Below are 16,563 nucleotides of genomic sequence, written 5' to 3'. Positions count from 1 at the left end.
CTCTGATTATGCAACCTGCTGCTCTCCAACACCCCTAAAACACACAAACACTACAGCATTGCTGTGTAATGAAATGCAATGAAAAACTGGGCTGTGCTTACCTGTCAGAGGCAAGGCCTTTATTCAAACATACAGACCCTCTACTGCTACAATCACACAGGAATCCCGACTCCATGACCTGTCCATTAAAAACTGCATCACACTGCTTCCGATCCTCTAAATCTGCTGTTTCCTCCCAGTCTGGTGACATTTTCCAGCCTGGGTGTCGCTCAATCACTCAATATCAAATAACATTAATGCAACACTCCTTGATAATCCCTGACTTTTCTCTGCTTTCAGAGAAACTGCTGCCCTTTACACTGATATTTTCTTTCCATCGTGCAGCTGACAAATTTATCCACTGGGCTCACAGTCACTAAAACTGTAAACTAAGTTACAGTTCTCAGGTCAACAACATTACAAGTTATCGACAGAATTACAGGAGAGTAGTCAGGAACCAGACAAATCTGCAAGCTCATGCTTCACTTGGTCTGGCAGATACATCTGGCCACACAAACAGATTCCACCAGGATCTCTTCAGGCCAATCACAACCTTAATATTAATATTAGAACAAATATGAATCAATTATAATTGGCTATTTCTGACCTAAAATGTTTTAATAAACACATTTAGTGCACTGTTGAGCTGTAATTTAAGAAAGATTTTTCTCCAGGCTGCCATTTTTTTTCCTGCTCGAAAATGGACCAAGGACTAGCCCAACTTGCATGTGTCCCTCAGTGCTACATCACATGTTTCCAAGCCCTGATTGGCTGCAGGTCTAGCCAACGGGCAGAGGGATTTTGGGATGCACCTGTTGATTACACATGTCAAAAAATGAGCCAAGAGATTTCAGGCTGAATCACATTTGTGATAGTCTGGCAATGCAAGGTTAGCAGGAAAATGTTAGTGTCAAAGAGTGTAATATATTCAGAGTAATTTTCCCTGAATGGAAAACATGCAAAGTGCATTGATATTCCTGAAATTCCAGGGGCAGAATGAAGTCCACTCTGCTGAGCATGTACCCAGCTCAGCATCTTGCCTGAGGCCATTTCAGAGAGCAACACAGACACTTGCATATGCACTTGCAAGTTTCAGGACTGAAACCAGCTGATGCATCCTCCTATTTGCCCCCCAAAACTTTCAGTTTGAATATTAGAGGCCAGTTTGAGGACAAAGGGGCCACTTTGATTAAGGTAATGCGATTAAAGACGTTTGGTGCCGCAGGAAATGGTACCAGGCCCACTTTTAGATTCCTGACCTGAATCCCTGCAACAGAAAATGGAGTTGGTCCCAAACCTTCAAGATGAGATCACACACTGTAGTGTCATACTGGGTATTATAGTACCCAAAGGTGTGTGTGTGTGTGTGTGTGTGTGTGTGTGTGTGTGTGTGTGTGTGTGTGTGTGTGTGTGTGTGTGTGTGTATGTGTGTGGACAGGGTTGACCTGCTCTTATGTAAGGTGACAGTCCAAGAGTTTGAATATTAAAATAAGGACAAAACCAACTGGACATCTCAGAAAAAACTAGGCCATGGGATTAAATTACCCATGTGAGGGAAACACACACCCACACACACACATCCACACACGCACAAGGTCTCCATTGATTCCAAATTTATATCAGTAATTGAAACAAACTGACAGCCAGAAATGAGCTCTGCGTCTGGACTGACTGACAAAGCTCTGTAACCTCAAACATCAGACACACTTTCTGTAGGATCACAACACACACTCCCACACATCCATACATGAGTCTACAACGTCTACTTCATGGAAAGGAACATCTAGTTTCTGTGAAATCGGCATCTTCTACTGTACCTCTCTTTATGAACAACCTTGTAACAGAGCTGCAATGATTACAGGAGTTAATTGATTGAAACAAAACTGGTTGCCATCTATTTTTTTTTTTTTTTATAATCGATTAATCATTTCAGTTTTTTTTCAAGCAAACATGTCAACATTTGCAGGTTCCAGATTATCAAAACATAAGTATTTGCTGCTTGTCTTTGTCATATGTGATATCAAATGAAGAGTCTTGGGGTTTTGGATCGTTGGTTGTTCTATAAAAGCACTTGTCAGATGTCACTTTAGGCTGTTGAAAATTGTGATGAGCATTTTTCCCAGCTTTTTGACATGTCATAGCCTAAACGATTAATCGACTAATCATGAAAATAATCATTAGCTGCAGCCCTACTTTATAAGCAAAAAAGAAAAGAAGAGAAAAAGACTTAAGAGAGAAAGCCAACTAACAACCAACAACACCAGATGAAAAAAGAAAAAGAAAGAATCAGGTGAATTCCTCCTTCCATTTATATACAAAAGGCATCGTTACCGTGCAGTAATAACAGCTTTGAACATCTCTTATCAGAGTTAAATAGGAATATAAGCAACAGGGAAAAAGAGGTAAAAGAAAGAGAGACAGAATGATGAAGATGAACGAAATCCAGTAAACGAAAGACGAACAGACCTACCACCGGTCTGGGAGTTCTGAGAGGTCTGGAGTGGGCGACCAAGCGAGCCAAGGTGTCCTCCTCACCCGGTCGGTCGACTACATGAGCGTCGTACGCCACCATGATGGACACCTCCTGCATCATCTTGACTCCTCTTGCCCCCAGCAGCAAGGAGGAGGATGAAGAAGAAGAAGAAGAAGAAGAAGGGGGAGGAAGAGTGGTGGCGAAGGAAAAGGAGAGGAGTGCAGCTGACAGGTTTTGTTTCTCTCTGAGAGTGGAGGAGGCGACTGGCTGCTTTCAAGAGTCCCTCAGGAGCTGAGTCCCGCCCACTGAGAGGAGGAGGAGGAGGAGGGGCGGGGAAGAGTGAGAGGGCAGTACAACACACCTGTTTGTTTCTCTCTCTCCCTCTCTGTAATGCTAGAAGTGTGTGACAAAGGAGGATGAGTTTGCTTTTTCTTCCTTTCCACTGAGTGAGTACTTCTCTCTTCTATCGTTTCTCATTTGTGCCTCTCTCCCCCTCCTTCATTCTCTCTTTGGGTTGCTGTCTGGAGGTTTTTTTTCTGTTTCCTGCTGCTTTTAAGAAAAAAGATACAGGCTTGTTTACACAGCTACACTGTGTGTATGTGATGTGTGCGTTTGAGGTTAAGAGAGATAGGAAGGAAGTTGTCAGATGAGCCACAGTGACTTGTCGTCCGCAGTTGTACATCACTCCACCAGTAAAACCCAGGAAGTGAAACGAAAGCAACATCAAGACTGTGCTAGACGATCCGTTGATGCTGTAATGCCTTCCCAAAGGGACCCCACTGCTAAAAACTACCTGGCAACATCACTGCTGTGGTAGCAACAGGCTCTTCCTGTTTCCTTCTGGCAGGAGAAATGTATCAAAAACCCCTAGTTATCTTACAACGTGTCTTTTTCTGCTACTGTGTTTTTTCTCTTACACGTTTGTCTCTGTCATAAAGGTACAATCCCAGTTCCAAAAGAGTTGGGACGTTGTGTAAAACACATTTAAAAAGAGAATTAATTCTGAAAGGTACAAGAAGGTTCTGGTGCAACATATGCTGCAATCCAGACATCTTTTTCAGAGACGTCCCTGTTTATTTCTGCAAGAAAATGCCAAGACACATTCTGCACGTGTTTCAACAGCGTGGCTTCTTAATAAAGGAGTTCAGGTACTTGACTGCCCTGTCTGCAGTACAGACTGTCTCCCATTGAAAATGTGCGGTGCATTCTGCAAACTTACTGTTTTTCAAAGGAAAGGTGATGTATCACAGGATTAAACATGCATCAGGCATCAAATTCATTCATTCAGTTTAAAGATTTAATATCTTGTCTTTGTACTACATTCAATTGATTATAGGTTGAAAAGAATTTGTAAGTCACAGCATTTTGTTTTTATTTATGTTTTACATGGCATTTTTGGAGTTGGGGTTGTACAATGCAGAGTTTTTTCAAATAGAGCCAAGTTGAAAGTCAGGTAAGTTACATTCATCTCAAAATGTGACCAAGTAAAGTGTCTTATCTTTAGCTCTTGTCTCTGCTCCAAATCAGATTTACTTCTGAGCTCTGTGGCAATTATGCATGAGTTGCAGTTTGTCATCTCCTTTATGCATATGCATTTTTAGGGAGACTTGTACAAATACCATGAGGACATACGGTAAGTGGGATTAATTTATTATGGTTCACACAACACACGCAGATGCACACAGAACAGGTGCAAGGCAGTGGATGCAAAGAGAAATCCCATTGACAGCAAAGAGTGAGCATGTTATAAAAATATCTAGTGAGCTGAATAATTTAAGCAAAATACATAAATAATATAAGTAACATAAATAAAACACTTCTAAAATATATTAAAAACATAAATAATAAATGACTAAAATGCTTTCCGATTGCTTGAAAGATAAGGAGGCAGTAATAACAAAATCAACCATTTCGTGTTCACTAAACTTAAATGTCATATTCAATAAACTGCAAAATCACTACAAACTTAGTCTCACAATACCAGGCAATCAGAGATCCCCGCCTACCGATCATCTAGGGATTTCTTAATGTGACAATTTCTCTTGAATGGCAGAGAGTACAGCCACTAAACGGGGGAATGTAGCAAAGGGCCACAAGTGGGAGTCAAACCCACAGTTGCTGCAGAGGACCCCCAACCTCCGAATTCATGGTTAACTAGCCATACTTAAAGGACCAGTGTGTAAGATGCACAGGGATTTATTGTCTAATTACAATGTTATTAGTGTATAATCACCTGAAAATAAGAATTGATGTGTTTCTTTGTTTCTTTCTCTTCTACAGAAGGCGCAGGTCCTTCTTCACAGAGTTCGCCATGTTGTACCACAATGTTTCTGTTTCTACAGTAACCCAGAATGATCAATCCAACCACTGGCTCCAGAGAGAGCGTTTTTCATGAGTTTTCATAGCCACTGTAGGTTTGCCTACACACTTATAAGGTGAGGCTGAGGCGAGGGGTCCTCACTTGACTGCAATCTGCAACCCCATCGCTAGTCCTTTAAATTAGTCAAGAACTAGCTCAATGCAACAGATTAATTTAGAGAGATATCTGAGTCTGACTATTGGTTAGATCTAAGTCTATCTCTGTGAAACCACTCCATGGTTTCTACTCATTGTTCAGCTTGTTTCTACTAGACAGGTTTGCTACTATACTGATCAGGGTTCCACTGATGAATTAACACTTTAGGTACATTTATTTGTCCAGATACTATGGTTAGGTAATTTACAGGGTAGACATCTAAACACAAAATCAGATGGTTTTATGATTGTTCCCAGTAAAATGCTGGACAAAAATCAACCTGCCAATATTTCTGTTGAGATCACCAAATTTTACATTAAGAAATTATTTCAGTTACTGTCACCTGTTGTCGCCTGTGAACTAATGCCCTGAAACTCAGATATGTCAGGCAGCAGGGGTGCTGTGGCACCTGAACACTCCTCTACATCTCCTTCTGGTCCTTGCATTTCTCTCTAATATGGTTATCATACATTATACTGTAAATTCCTCTCAATATTGCTGTAAGTCCTTTTGAAGGTGTCTTCGCAGCCTCTAAATCTTAATCCATCCGTGTAGGTTTTTCTCTGGGACTCTATATCTTTCCTTCTCTGTAAATTATTCTCTGTCAGTCTCTCTACACGCATCCTGCTCTCTTCTTTCTCCTCAGTCTCTTAAAGTTAAGCTTTTCTGTTGGAAGGATTTGGTAAAAACCGGATTAATCAGTCAAACCCTGAGCAGCAAATGAATATACGACATTTCTCTCCTGGAAAGTCATCACTCCAGCTGCGGTCCGGCGGATGTTTAAGAAGGCTGAGAAATTCAAATTCTTCCCATAATCCCCAGAAAGGCTAAGCCACCCCACTGCCCGTTGTGTTCATCAAGCCAAGGTGCCAGTGAATTCTTTCGATGTTTTAAGCGGCTTACAGAGTTCAGCTGATCCGATTTAGACGTCGACAGAGAAAAATATGTAAAAGGGGGGTTGGAACAGAGAGCAAAGTGGCTTGGACAGGCTGGTTCTCCCCTTTTCTGTGATGGTGTTTAAACATGGCAGATCTTCCAATACTCTTCCAAGGAAAATACTGTATCTATTAGGTCATTTAATGCCATGTCCAAATGATTAAAGGTTTACTTGTTGTATAACCACATTTTTAACATTTAGTAATGTAATGTATGGGTGAAACAATTAGGCAAATACTTGATTAGCTGATTTCCATTATTCAACAGCAGGAATCAGTGTGACAAGTCACGGTTTGGAAAGAACAAGTATTGTGCCGTCCAAGATGCAGGTTTTTGCACAGTACAATTTAAGCATTTTTATATTTCACTACATCTAAACTGTTACTATAAAGGCAACTGCAAATTCCTTTATACCCTCAACAATCAACGTATATCACTATGTTTATTTTACCAGCTCTTCATATTTGATCATGATTATTTAATGCTTGCAAATTTACAAAATAAGGGATCAATAGGGGAATTATCTAGCTATGAATGACAAATATAATGACGGGATCATTTCATTTCAAATAGTAAAAGATTTTTGGTCTACATGAGTAAATGTGTAAATGAAACACCAGATTATGTTGAAAAATCAAGCCTTTTTCAAGGAGTATATCCAAATCAAAAGCATATTTCTAACTTTTGAAATTTTAGAATTAATCTTTTTACGTCAAAGAGTTTGTATGAACCCTGAAGATGCTGTTGAGAGGGTTTCTGACGTGATGTGAGATAACTGTGGCATGACTGGATAGGTGGTTTGATGTAGCGTCGGCCAGCGTTGCGCATCGCAAGCTGATGTGACATGCTGTGATCTGTCGGTGCGCTGGTTTAGGTAGTTTGGATGGTCAATCAAGCAAGGGAAAAGTGAGGAGTGGAGGGACAGGAGGACTTCTTTCTTTTACTCCTTCTCATCACTCTTTAGTCTTTTTTAATCTCGCTCCCTCTGACTGACTTGCTCCACATACTTTCATCCACAGGGAATATTCTATTTTTAAAAGTTAAAAGAGTGACTGGTTTAAAAATATGACAGTATAAAGCAGATGTTGAGAAGATGTTAAGGACCTCAAACACACGCACACAGTTTTGTTGGTTAAAATTTGGCTATCAGACTGTGTCCTCTCTCGTCAGTATAATGTTTTAGGTAGTATTCCAGGGTAACGGGATGTTTGTGATATTTCTATGAACTGATGAGGCGTTGTGAAAGGCTCGTCTGAGAGAAGAAATAAAAAATGTGAAAAATAAATACGGCAACACAAGAGGAAGATGAGGAATAGCAGGGAAGTGAAAGATCACCGAGGGATGATCAAGAGATTAGCAAAGAGAGAGTTCCTGTCTGTCCTGAGGCAGAACTACCTGTTTTAGCTCAGTTCACCTTATTCACTCTATATGAAGTGTTTTGGTGACACTTGATTTAGGGCGAGTTCACTCCTAAAGGTCCGATGCCTGAATCAAACTAATACAAGGATGAAACACTGTTTAAAATTTCCAACTGGTCCAGCTTCCATTCAAAAAAGGCAAAACTAAAATGGTCCAGAAATTGTAAACAAAAGTGATGTGGTGGAAATGTTGTGAGATGACTGGCGGGTAACCCCTCCCAATTTCCACCTGGATATCATACATCATGCAGCACTGTCAGGTTCTGTTCAGCAAGTGAAAATGAGTGGATGGAGGGCAAGTACAGCTTGTGATTTCTCCCTCTTTAGATGATTAAGTTCAGTGTCTTAAGTTACTTATTTAACAGAACAGAACAGAAACTTGAAAGATGCCAGTGTAGATTTTGACCAAAGACAACAGGTTGTCTGTGAAACTTCGAAAAAACGTTCATCCCGACACTATTTTAGTAAACGTTAGGGCACCTTCCCTGGGAAAGGCAGATATAATCTGATGTTCGTTTGCTCAAATCACTTCAGTTGGAAAGCCATGTTTAGAGGGCCCTGCATATGAAAATCTTGTAAGACAATGGGTATCAAAACATTTAATAATGCAGGCATTTCTCACATTCAGTGATAGGTAACAAGAAAAAATGAATATGTAATTGTAGATGCTTCCATACAAGGCTGGGGGGCTCACTGAATAGTTCAATGAGTATGAAAACAATGTGAATCATAAGCTGTGGACAGTCACAATCCAGTTGAAAACCTATGGGAGAATAGCTCCATTACCACAAACAAAACACAAAAAAGGTAATATCTTTATGATGTTCATCACTCCAGACATTTAGAGCCCAGCATATACAAAGGAGTGGTGAAGCTGTTCTGGTAGTTTTATGAATTCATGTGTTAATGCCTAGAAAGTGTGTTAGGTTTGTTTAGGTCGTTAGCATGTACACTGCATGTCCAAGTGTGTGTATGTTCTTGTACAACATGACAGACTGTATTGCTGCAGGATTGTGCAAGAGTGCCAAAACGCTACAAAACCACGAGAGATAAAACAGTGAGTCACAGTGCAGGATATCCTGTATGTAGAAAAACACAAATACACCAAACATGGGGGGATTGTTGAACTTAGAGCCATGTGTCCTGCCAACACGCCCTTGAGCACAGCACTAGATCAGAACCTGCTAACTCACCGAAACGTTTATCTTGATAAGAAAGTTGGAAAATGTCTAAAATGTGAAATATTTTATGTACATATAGAGAAATGTGGACAGAGAGAGAGCAGAGGAGGGAAACAGACAGGGGTGGAGGGAGGATGATTATCTCTTCCATCTTTCTCTGTCAACTCTTTCCTTCCTCTATCTCAGCACACTCTGCTGACACACACACACACACACACACACACACACACACACACACACACACACACACACACACACAATATCATATGCACCGTGTACTGCTTTTGGTCTCTGGTGACCTCAGCAAATTCCCTAAATGCCAGCAGCCTCATTAAGGTCAATAGGAGGATGATTGTGTGTGTGTGTGTGTGTGTGTGTGTGTGTGTGTGTGTGTGTGTGTGTGTGTGTGTGTGTATATATATATATATATATAAGGGAATTTGAGTAATGACACAAGAAAGAAGAAAGCTATGACTACCATCCATGGAAGTCATCTTTTATCAGCTATTCTACAGTCCAGACAAATAAATGACAAAATAAAAGGAAGACTAATAAAACCAGAGTAAAGAAAAAGCAACAATAAAACATCTGGTACACTGCAAAAGGTGACAGCAGACAACATGAATAAACTATATGTTAGACCTGCTACAAGTGGTTTTCTTGGTAACAATGCCACTGTGGTCTTCTGAGGGAAATATCTATTTATTATCTATTTGATACTTCACTATGTTCACCAGCCAGTTGCAAACTGTGCCTCTCTGCTGTACTCTACCTGAGAGGCAGTCGGTTTTTAGAGTTCTTGTAATAACAGTGATGAGAGTGATCCAAAACAGATGAGTTATGGACGGGAAAACTAAACAATAAGTTAGAGGCATTAAATTTTCAATATCAAATGAAATGAAATGACCTTTCAATGTTAATAACTGAAATCAAAGCAAGGATCTGCAACTCTTTTTGTCTCTCTCCATCCAGCCAAGGAGATCTTCAGATTCAGGTGATAACTCTCTGCAGGTTCATCACTACAAGCGAACCCTTCCAGACTATTACAATGTCTTCACATTGTCATTTGATTATAGCCACTTTAAATAATGCAGTAATGATCTGATACGGCCTCCTCCCCTGTCTGCCAGGCTTCCACAACACAGCAGAGATCCACCCCACATTATCCTCTTCATAAAAGCTTTCCCTGTTCTGAACATTTGCTGAGTGGTGGCTTCTTCCTGCTGTGCAGAAAGTGATACATTTTACATTTCAGGCGTGTTCGGAATAAACGGAATAAGAGAGCAGCGACGATCCCCATGCTGTAAAGACAGAACTAACTTTAGGTAAAGAAATGAAAAGTTTAGGGACAGACGGTACTAGAAAATCCAAGGAAAAAGATGTCATAGTCCCACCTACAGCAAATACAGCAAATACACCGACAGAAAGGACTCCAATAAACAGCTCAACCATAATTTCAATAAACTATCACCCCTGGTATCTAGTGTACTGTGGACAAATCTGTTGCAGAAAGTGTTTCATTTTGCAACCAGAAGGTGTTAAACTCCCCAACAGTCAAAACTGTACATGACATGCTCCAGGACCTCTGACCCCTCTGGTTAAAGGTGTTTGTGTCTCAGTGGGAGATGCCAAGACAGGAATTCCTTATTTTATTGGACCACAATAACCTCATTGTCACTCAAGGAAGGATCTGCGTGTGTGCATTTGTATCGGTAAGATTTGAAATTAAGATACAGGAAAAGTAGAGAATGAGGGACTTGGGGAAGCAAATGTATGTGTTTGTCTGTGGAGGTCCTTACCTTGATGTTGCAGGCCTGCTCCATGAGCCTGCGGGCGTTCTCTGCAGCTCTGTAGCGTTTAGGGAGCTGGACTCTGAAGAACTTGAGAGCCCCTTCAAAGTCCGCCTGCAAGAGGTCCTCTTTAGATGTCTGGAGCGAGACATGAGGAGGTGTGAGGAGAGGGGAGGTAGTGGTGGTGGAGACACACAGAAGAGAGACAGAGTTAAGAGTCAGACATACAGAACACAGAGCAACCTCCCACAGATTGTTCTCCCCAACTGGTGGCTGTTAGACTTCTATATTCAGGAAAGAGTTTGTGTGCAACTTGATGGAGGAAATGTTGATCTGTGCAAGACAATATTGATTTTGTTAAGTTATATGATAGTTAGTGCACTATGCCCTTTGACAAATTATTCTCATACTCACTCTGTGCACTCACAGGAAAGGTAACATTACCAACATTGTGCCACAATTATGTTCTTAAAAGATTATCGTATTTAAGATATTCATCATTTTAGAATAAAACAAAGCCCAAGGCTAGGGATGCTGCTATTCAGTGTCAGATTGTCTACAGATAACAGATTTACACCACATGTCCTATTTTTCACTCTTCAACATGTTTATGTCAGAGTTTTATTTAATTATTTCAAGTCTGGAGCAGGGTCTACAGCTGCTTATACAGTTGTAGAGTATATGGTTAGCAGCAGACTGGACTGAACAATTGCACTGCTGTTTTTGAATCATCGTATCATCTGTTCCCTCTTGTTTCCTCCCTTCTTGTAGGAACAGCAGAGTCAGTTTCCATTATCCACAAATGGAGGCTGAACACTCAGAGATCACCTCTCCTCTCTGATCATATTCAGTCACATCTCATGCTCTTTTTTTTTTTTGCTCTGATGTTGAGAGCAATTTCTCTTCCGCCACTTGGCTTTCAATTCTTTTTCAGGTGTCTCTGTTATCCTTTAAGGGTTTTATTTATCACTTGTTGTTTGCGGCAGTAAATCACAGAGCACAAGCTTAATGCCCGAACTGTAAAACCAAAAAATAACAGTCCAGAAAGAATTCACATCAGATGCATTACTACGAGATGGCAAGAGTATAGAGGTTAGAGAGGAGGGCACTGACAGACAAGTTCTGTCTGAAAGCACTTCAAGTGTAAATAGTGCACACAGAAGCACTAACTGGTGCAGTGAAGCTGCTCAGTTGGTAAACTTGTTGAACTGAAGATGTGGAGCAGGGTGCTTTTAAAAAAAACAGTATGGAGTTCAGGCAATAAATGCAAAGAACACACACCAATGACCCCACCTTGTGGTGTAGGGACGCACTGTCACAATAACCTATACAGAGACATTTCTACATGTACTGTTCATGGCAGATCAACTGTTTTTCAAAGGCAAAGACTGTATTTAGTTGTTTCCCTGTAAATTTGTTCCAGACTAGTTTTGTCTGTTTCATTTCTAAATGTAAATGAAACTATATGGTCAGTAATTATAAAATATAACTTTTAGGCATCATATCTAAGAGACAGTGGGGACAAGTGTCCCTTTTTCAGTTGACATTTGCAGTTTTCCACATTAATCTATTTATGTATTCAGGGCTTATAGCAGAATGCTAACAGGCAAGTCATCCCTTGTAAATTAAATATTATAAAATTGGCTGGCACATCAATCCAATGTGACACACGCAGAAGTCCAGGGTTTAGACATCAAACCTTCGCCACAACAAATGCAATAAACACTGCTTTGCATTAGAAGTGGAAAAACAGAAGTTGCCTTTTTTGACAAATGCTTGCCTATTTTCCCCATCCTCTGTCCTCATCACCTTTTATTATCAGCACAAGTCAAACTAACAACCACTCCTACTCTAAACCCAACCATCCCAGCATGCTCAGTTTCTTTCACCCAGCATCCATTTCCCACTTCCCCCTCTCTCACCGCCAGCAACCTAGGGACGAAGAGCCGGTGTCCCATCCCAAGGAGACCCATCACCCTGCAGAAAGAGTCCGCTGAAGCCTGACTGCTGTGAGCTCTCTCCTCTGCCGTTCCCTCTCCGTCCTCCACCGCCCTGCGCACTGCTGGAAGGGGCAGATGCGGGGTCAAGGCAGGTACAGGGGGAGGAGAGGGCGGAGGGGAGGATGGAGAAGATGGTGGTGGGGTGGGGCAGGGTGAGGGAGAGGGGCGGTCCCGCTCAGGGGTCAGGGTGGCAGATGACTCCAGCGTGTCGTCCAAACGTCCCAATGGGATTCTTGGAGTTGGAGAAGGCGTGGACTAAGAGCAGAAAGGTAGGTAAAGTGTGTTCAACTTTGCCTTGAGGTCCCTGACGAGACAAACTGGCTGGGTCCTGGCGAATGAGGTGACTGACCTTCCGGGAAGAGAAGCTGATAATGCCACATCAGGCAGTGTACCAACAGACTGATGTTCAGGGCATCAACGAGGAAAGAAGCTACAAGATGCCCAAAGGAACACACAGCAACTCAGCAGAGACAGCCCAGGCATCCAAAGCATGCAACGCTGAGATTGATCCAGTTCATCTAGGCACCACAGAAGTTAGACAAGTGGACAAGACGTCAGTGGAGGCCACTCAGCTTGTGCCACTGTCAGAGCCCAGTAACGGCCACAAGGTGCAACAAAATAACAGTCAGAAAATGATGTCTTGACGCTGCTTTCAGCATAATGCTGAGTCTTCCAGCTACCTGCCAGACTCACTTTGAAATCCAGTCACACTACCCACTCTCATCTTCCCATGCCAAACTCCCCCAGCCAATTCCAATCCAGTATGCCGTTGCCTAGCAACACAGCTTCCCAACACGTGGGCCGCTGCTCCGGCGAACAGCAGCGATGGATAAGTACTCCACCTTTTTTTTAATTTTTCCTTGGTTGTTTGACTTCAAAGACGGAGAGAAAGAAAATCCCCTTCAGTCTGCAGCACGACTGAGTGGCCTTAATGCTCGAGGCACGGTGCGTGAGAGACGACACATCAAAGCAGTCGATATGTTTTGTACTCTTTCCCCAAATGGGAGGCCGCACCTGGTATGAAGCTGACAGGATTTTAGCTTTCTTTGAAATGTAAAATTGCCCAAAATAGCGGTATGAATCCTTTTATCTGAAGAGCCCCAGCCTAAACCTGAGCGGGCGGTGCTGACGACATGGCAGAAGCAGCTGAGCTGTGGTCTGTTAGCATGGGAGTATGGCACTTTTCTGCCTTCAGGAAATGATGATGCGTTCGTGTTGGTTTATGGCTGAGTGGATGCTGAACTCGTTGAGTCAGATTTAAGCCAGCGATGCGTGAAAGACAAGATGAGTTTGGAAAGAGGTAGCAAAACAGAAAAAAGTGTATCAAAATAGCCTCTCTTTTGTCTTTGCTCTTCCTCTTCACTGATATAACCCTCTGACCTGAAGTCTGACCAGATCCAACCCACATAGAGCAGTAAAAGCACAGTCCCGTTGACAGCTCCAGCATGGACTCCAGTGTCTCTCCCTCCGGCAGATTTCCATTAGAGGCAGCAACCAGGCATCCGGTCTGTAGCGGTCAGTAGATCCTTTAGATGTCAAGCCAGCTCCTTCAGATGGAAAGTCACTTCTGCCTCTCAATAACAGAGGCTAAATGGATGAGTGTTTACATGAGTGTGTGTGTTGTTGTGCTATCAGGAGTGATGGTCCTGGCCAGCAGCTGGGGTGAGGCAAAGCAAAGAAAGAAACCACAATGTTTCCTGTCCACCGCCTCTTTCTTTTGCACTCTTGCTTTCTATACCCCTCTCTTTCTCTCTTTGTGATGCTAACAGCTAACTGCTAGCAGGGGCGGCTCCATTGCAGAGGTCTGGGTGGTGGACAGAGGTAGCGTGTTGGAGAAATACATAGCCATCCAAAACACGGGAAAAGAGAAGGCGGAGGTAGCAGAAGAGGAGATAAAGAAGACAGAGAACGAGGAACTGAGGGACTGAAGAAGCTCCAGGCAGGCATCCATGGGAGGTAAAGATGAAGAGGAAAAAAAAATGTAAAAAAACCAACAACACAGAGCTTTTCTCCTCCACGTCCAGATTGCTAACGCTATAGCTTATGCTCCTGTTGTGATGTGGATGGCGGCTGCTAAGCAGGAGAGGGAGGGAGGTGAACACAGATGGAGGGAGGGGTGATGAGAGCGGAGAGGAGAGCAGGATGGATGGAGGAGGGAGGAGGGAGCCTCAGGGGAGAATGCCGTCATGCCTGGCCAATGAGAGGCAGGCAGTGGAAGCCCCTTCCACCCTCCTCACATCCTCATTTGTTCTCCATTCCCGACCATCACATGCACCACATCTGTCTCTCTCTCTGACACACAGAATACATTATGGCTAAAATATAGAGCAGGAGGGCTTTTTAAAACCAACCATGTATGGTTCATTTAGAGCGGAAGGTCTGAGTGTAGAAGCATTACGATCTAAAAGCAAAACAATTCATATCAATTTTTATTAATAATTATTATTATTTATCTATTTATTTTTTTGCCAATGTGAAAAGTTGGATTGGCTTTAGTTTATGTAGGAAAAATAAATATCTGATCAAATCATATAAACATAGCATTGGCATGGGGCAAAACAAACCTCTACCTCTACTAATGGTTTAATTTGGCAATTTTTCTGTTTCTTAATTTTCTAGTTTACTTTTTTACCACAAGCATCTCTAATGAGCGCTGTTCAAAGTACTTGAGAGCCTGATAAATGCTAAAAATAAATTACCCCTACCATGTTGTTTGATTCTGCATAGTAATGATTTATTATATAATGAAATTACACATAAATAAATAAATTAAAATGAATTATTTATGTTGGAACATATATATTTTTTAATGATCCTTTGCTTGTATGTGCTTCTATGAACATGTGTTAAATAGAGACACATCCAATGTATACATATTAAATTACTGATAATTACTGATCATTTAAGATACTGATAAAGTTAATTATATATAATAATAATACTAATAACAATACTAATTTGTCACCCTTTTCCCTGTAGTCTGTCTTGCCTGTGAGATAATTTTGCCCTTGTAAGTAAGTCTTATTGTCAGTCTTGTGTGTTTATTAATGAAAATGTATAATAAAGTAAGAAATGTAAGAAAAAAATGAGCACATTAAATTAATAATCAACTGGACAAATTAATGCATAAGAGCTGATCAGGTGACAAAAAAAAAAAAAAAAAAAAAAAAATCCAAGTCTGAATTAGAAACTTTCTAACATATGCCTGTTGTACTTGGCTGCTAATGGCTGCTAATGTATATTGGCGCCCCCGATGTTCTTTTTAATAATTAATTAATAAAAATGAAATAAGATTGATCATTAATGATTATGCGCAGCCATGATGGTTTTAAGTATAGACGAAAAAAGTGAAGGAGAAACGTGGACAGTAAACACCATTATGAATCACTTAATAGCACGATTACTGTAGCAGGTAAAAAAAACATTTTCCTCCTGCGTGTCATGTTAATGGGAGCTGAGAATTATGTGTGAAATTACCTGATTTCTGCAAGATAGTTCAAGATATGTCCAAAAGAAGAAAATTGTTTATATCAAAGATAATCAGGTAAATCTAGAAATTTAGAAAATTATTTTTTAGTCATAAAAATGCACAGTTGTACAGACACTTACGCATGAAAAAGACTGAAAAGAAACATAAAATCAAAGATGATGCTAAATGATTTGAAACAATCCATCCTGTTCTACATCACTGTTTCAGCCTGATGTCCACAAGGAGTGTACCATTAGATTAATGCCCACATTAAACAACCAGACACCAACATGCAACATGACACAGTCATTTCGAAAACTCATCGACCCATCACGCCACAAACAGATCTGATAACACAACAACCAGTAATTCTACACCGTTCTGCTCTGACGGCAACAACGTGCAGCTTGGTTTGGTAATGTTGTTATAAAAAGAACTCAAGCCGATATTTAGGTCTTTTTTAAATCATGTTTTTATTCTGTCTGTTTATTAATTGTTTAGTATGTGAACCTGTATGTTTTTATTACATCACATTGCAAATGTTTTGATGGGAAATTACATTTTCTCATTCTGAATGATCAACTATCTTATAATCCTCTCAGAGGAATTATGTGGAAACCCTGGATGCACCCATGACTGTATTTTTATTCTAAAAAAGATGAAAAGGTTAAATGACAAACTGAAAAATGTTTTAGATTTATCCATAGACTGCTCAAACATATCTAAAACATTATAGTAAAGT

At 40.9% G+C, this 16,563-nt stretch overlaps 1 protein-coding gene across 2 annotated transcripts in view; it reads right to left on the bottom strand.

The window, feature by feature from the left end:
• rabgap1l (RAB GTPase activating protein 1-like) overlaps positions 1-16,563 on the bottom strand; it is a 162,980-nt gene that overhangs the window by 19,698 nt on the left and 126,719 nt on the right. For both annotated transcript variants that reach the window (XM_084723124.1, XM_084723125.1), the window contains exon 19: positions 10,362-10,490. In XM_084723124.1, coding sequence (XP_084579250.1) covers positions 10,362-10,490 — 129 coding nt within the window. The remainder of the gene's footprint in view (positions 1-10,361; positions 10,491-16,563) is intronic.

Source organism: Lutjanus erythropterus, chromosome 7 (genome assembly GCF_056507025.1).
Source record: "Lutjanus erythropterus isolate fLutEry1 chromosome 7, fLutEry1.hap2, whole genome shotgun sequence".
Taxonomy (NCBI): Eukaryota; Metazoa; Chordata; class Actinopteri; order Lutjaniformes; family Lutjanidae; genus Lutjanus; species Lutjanus erythropterus.
This window is presented reverse-complemented; position numbering and strand designations above follow the sequence as displayed.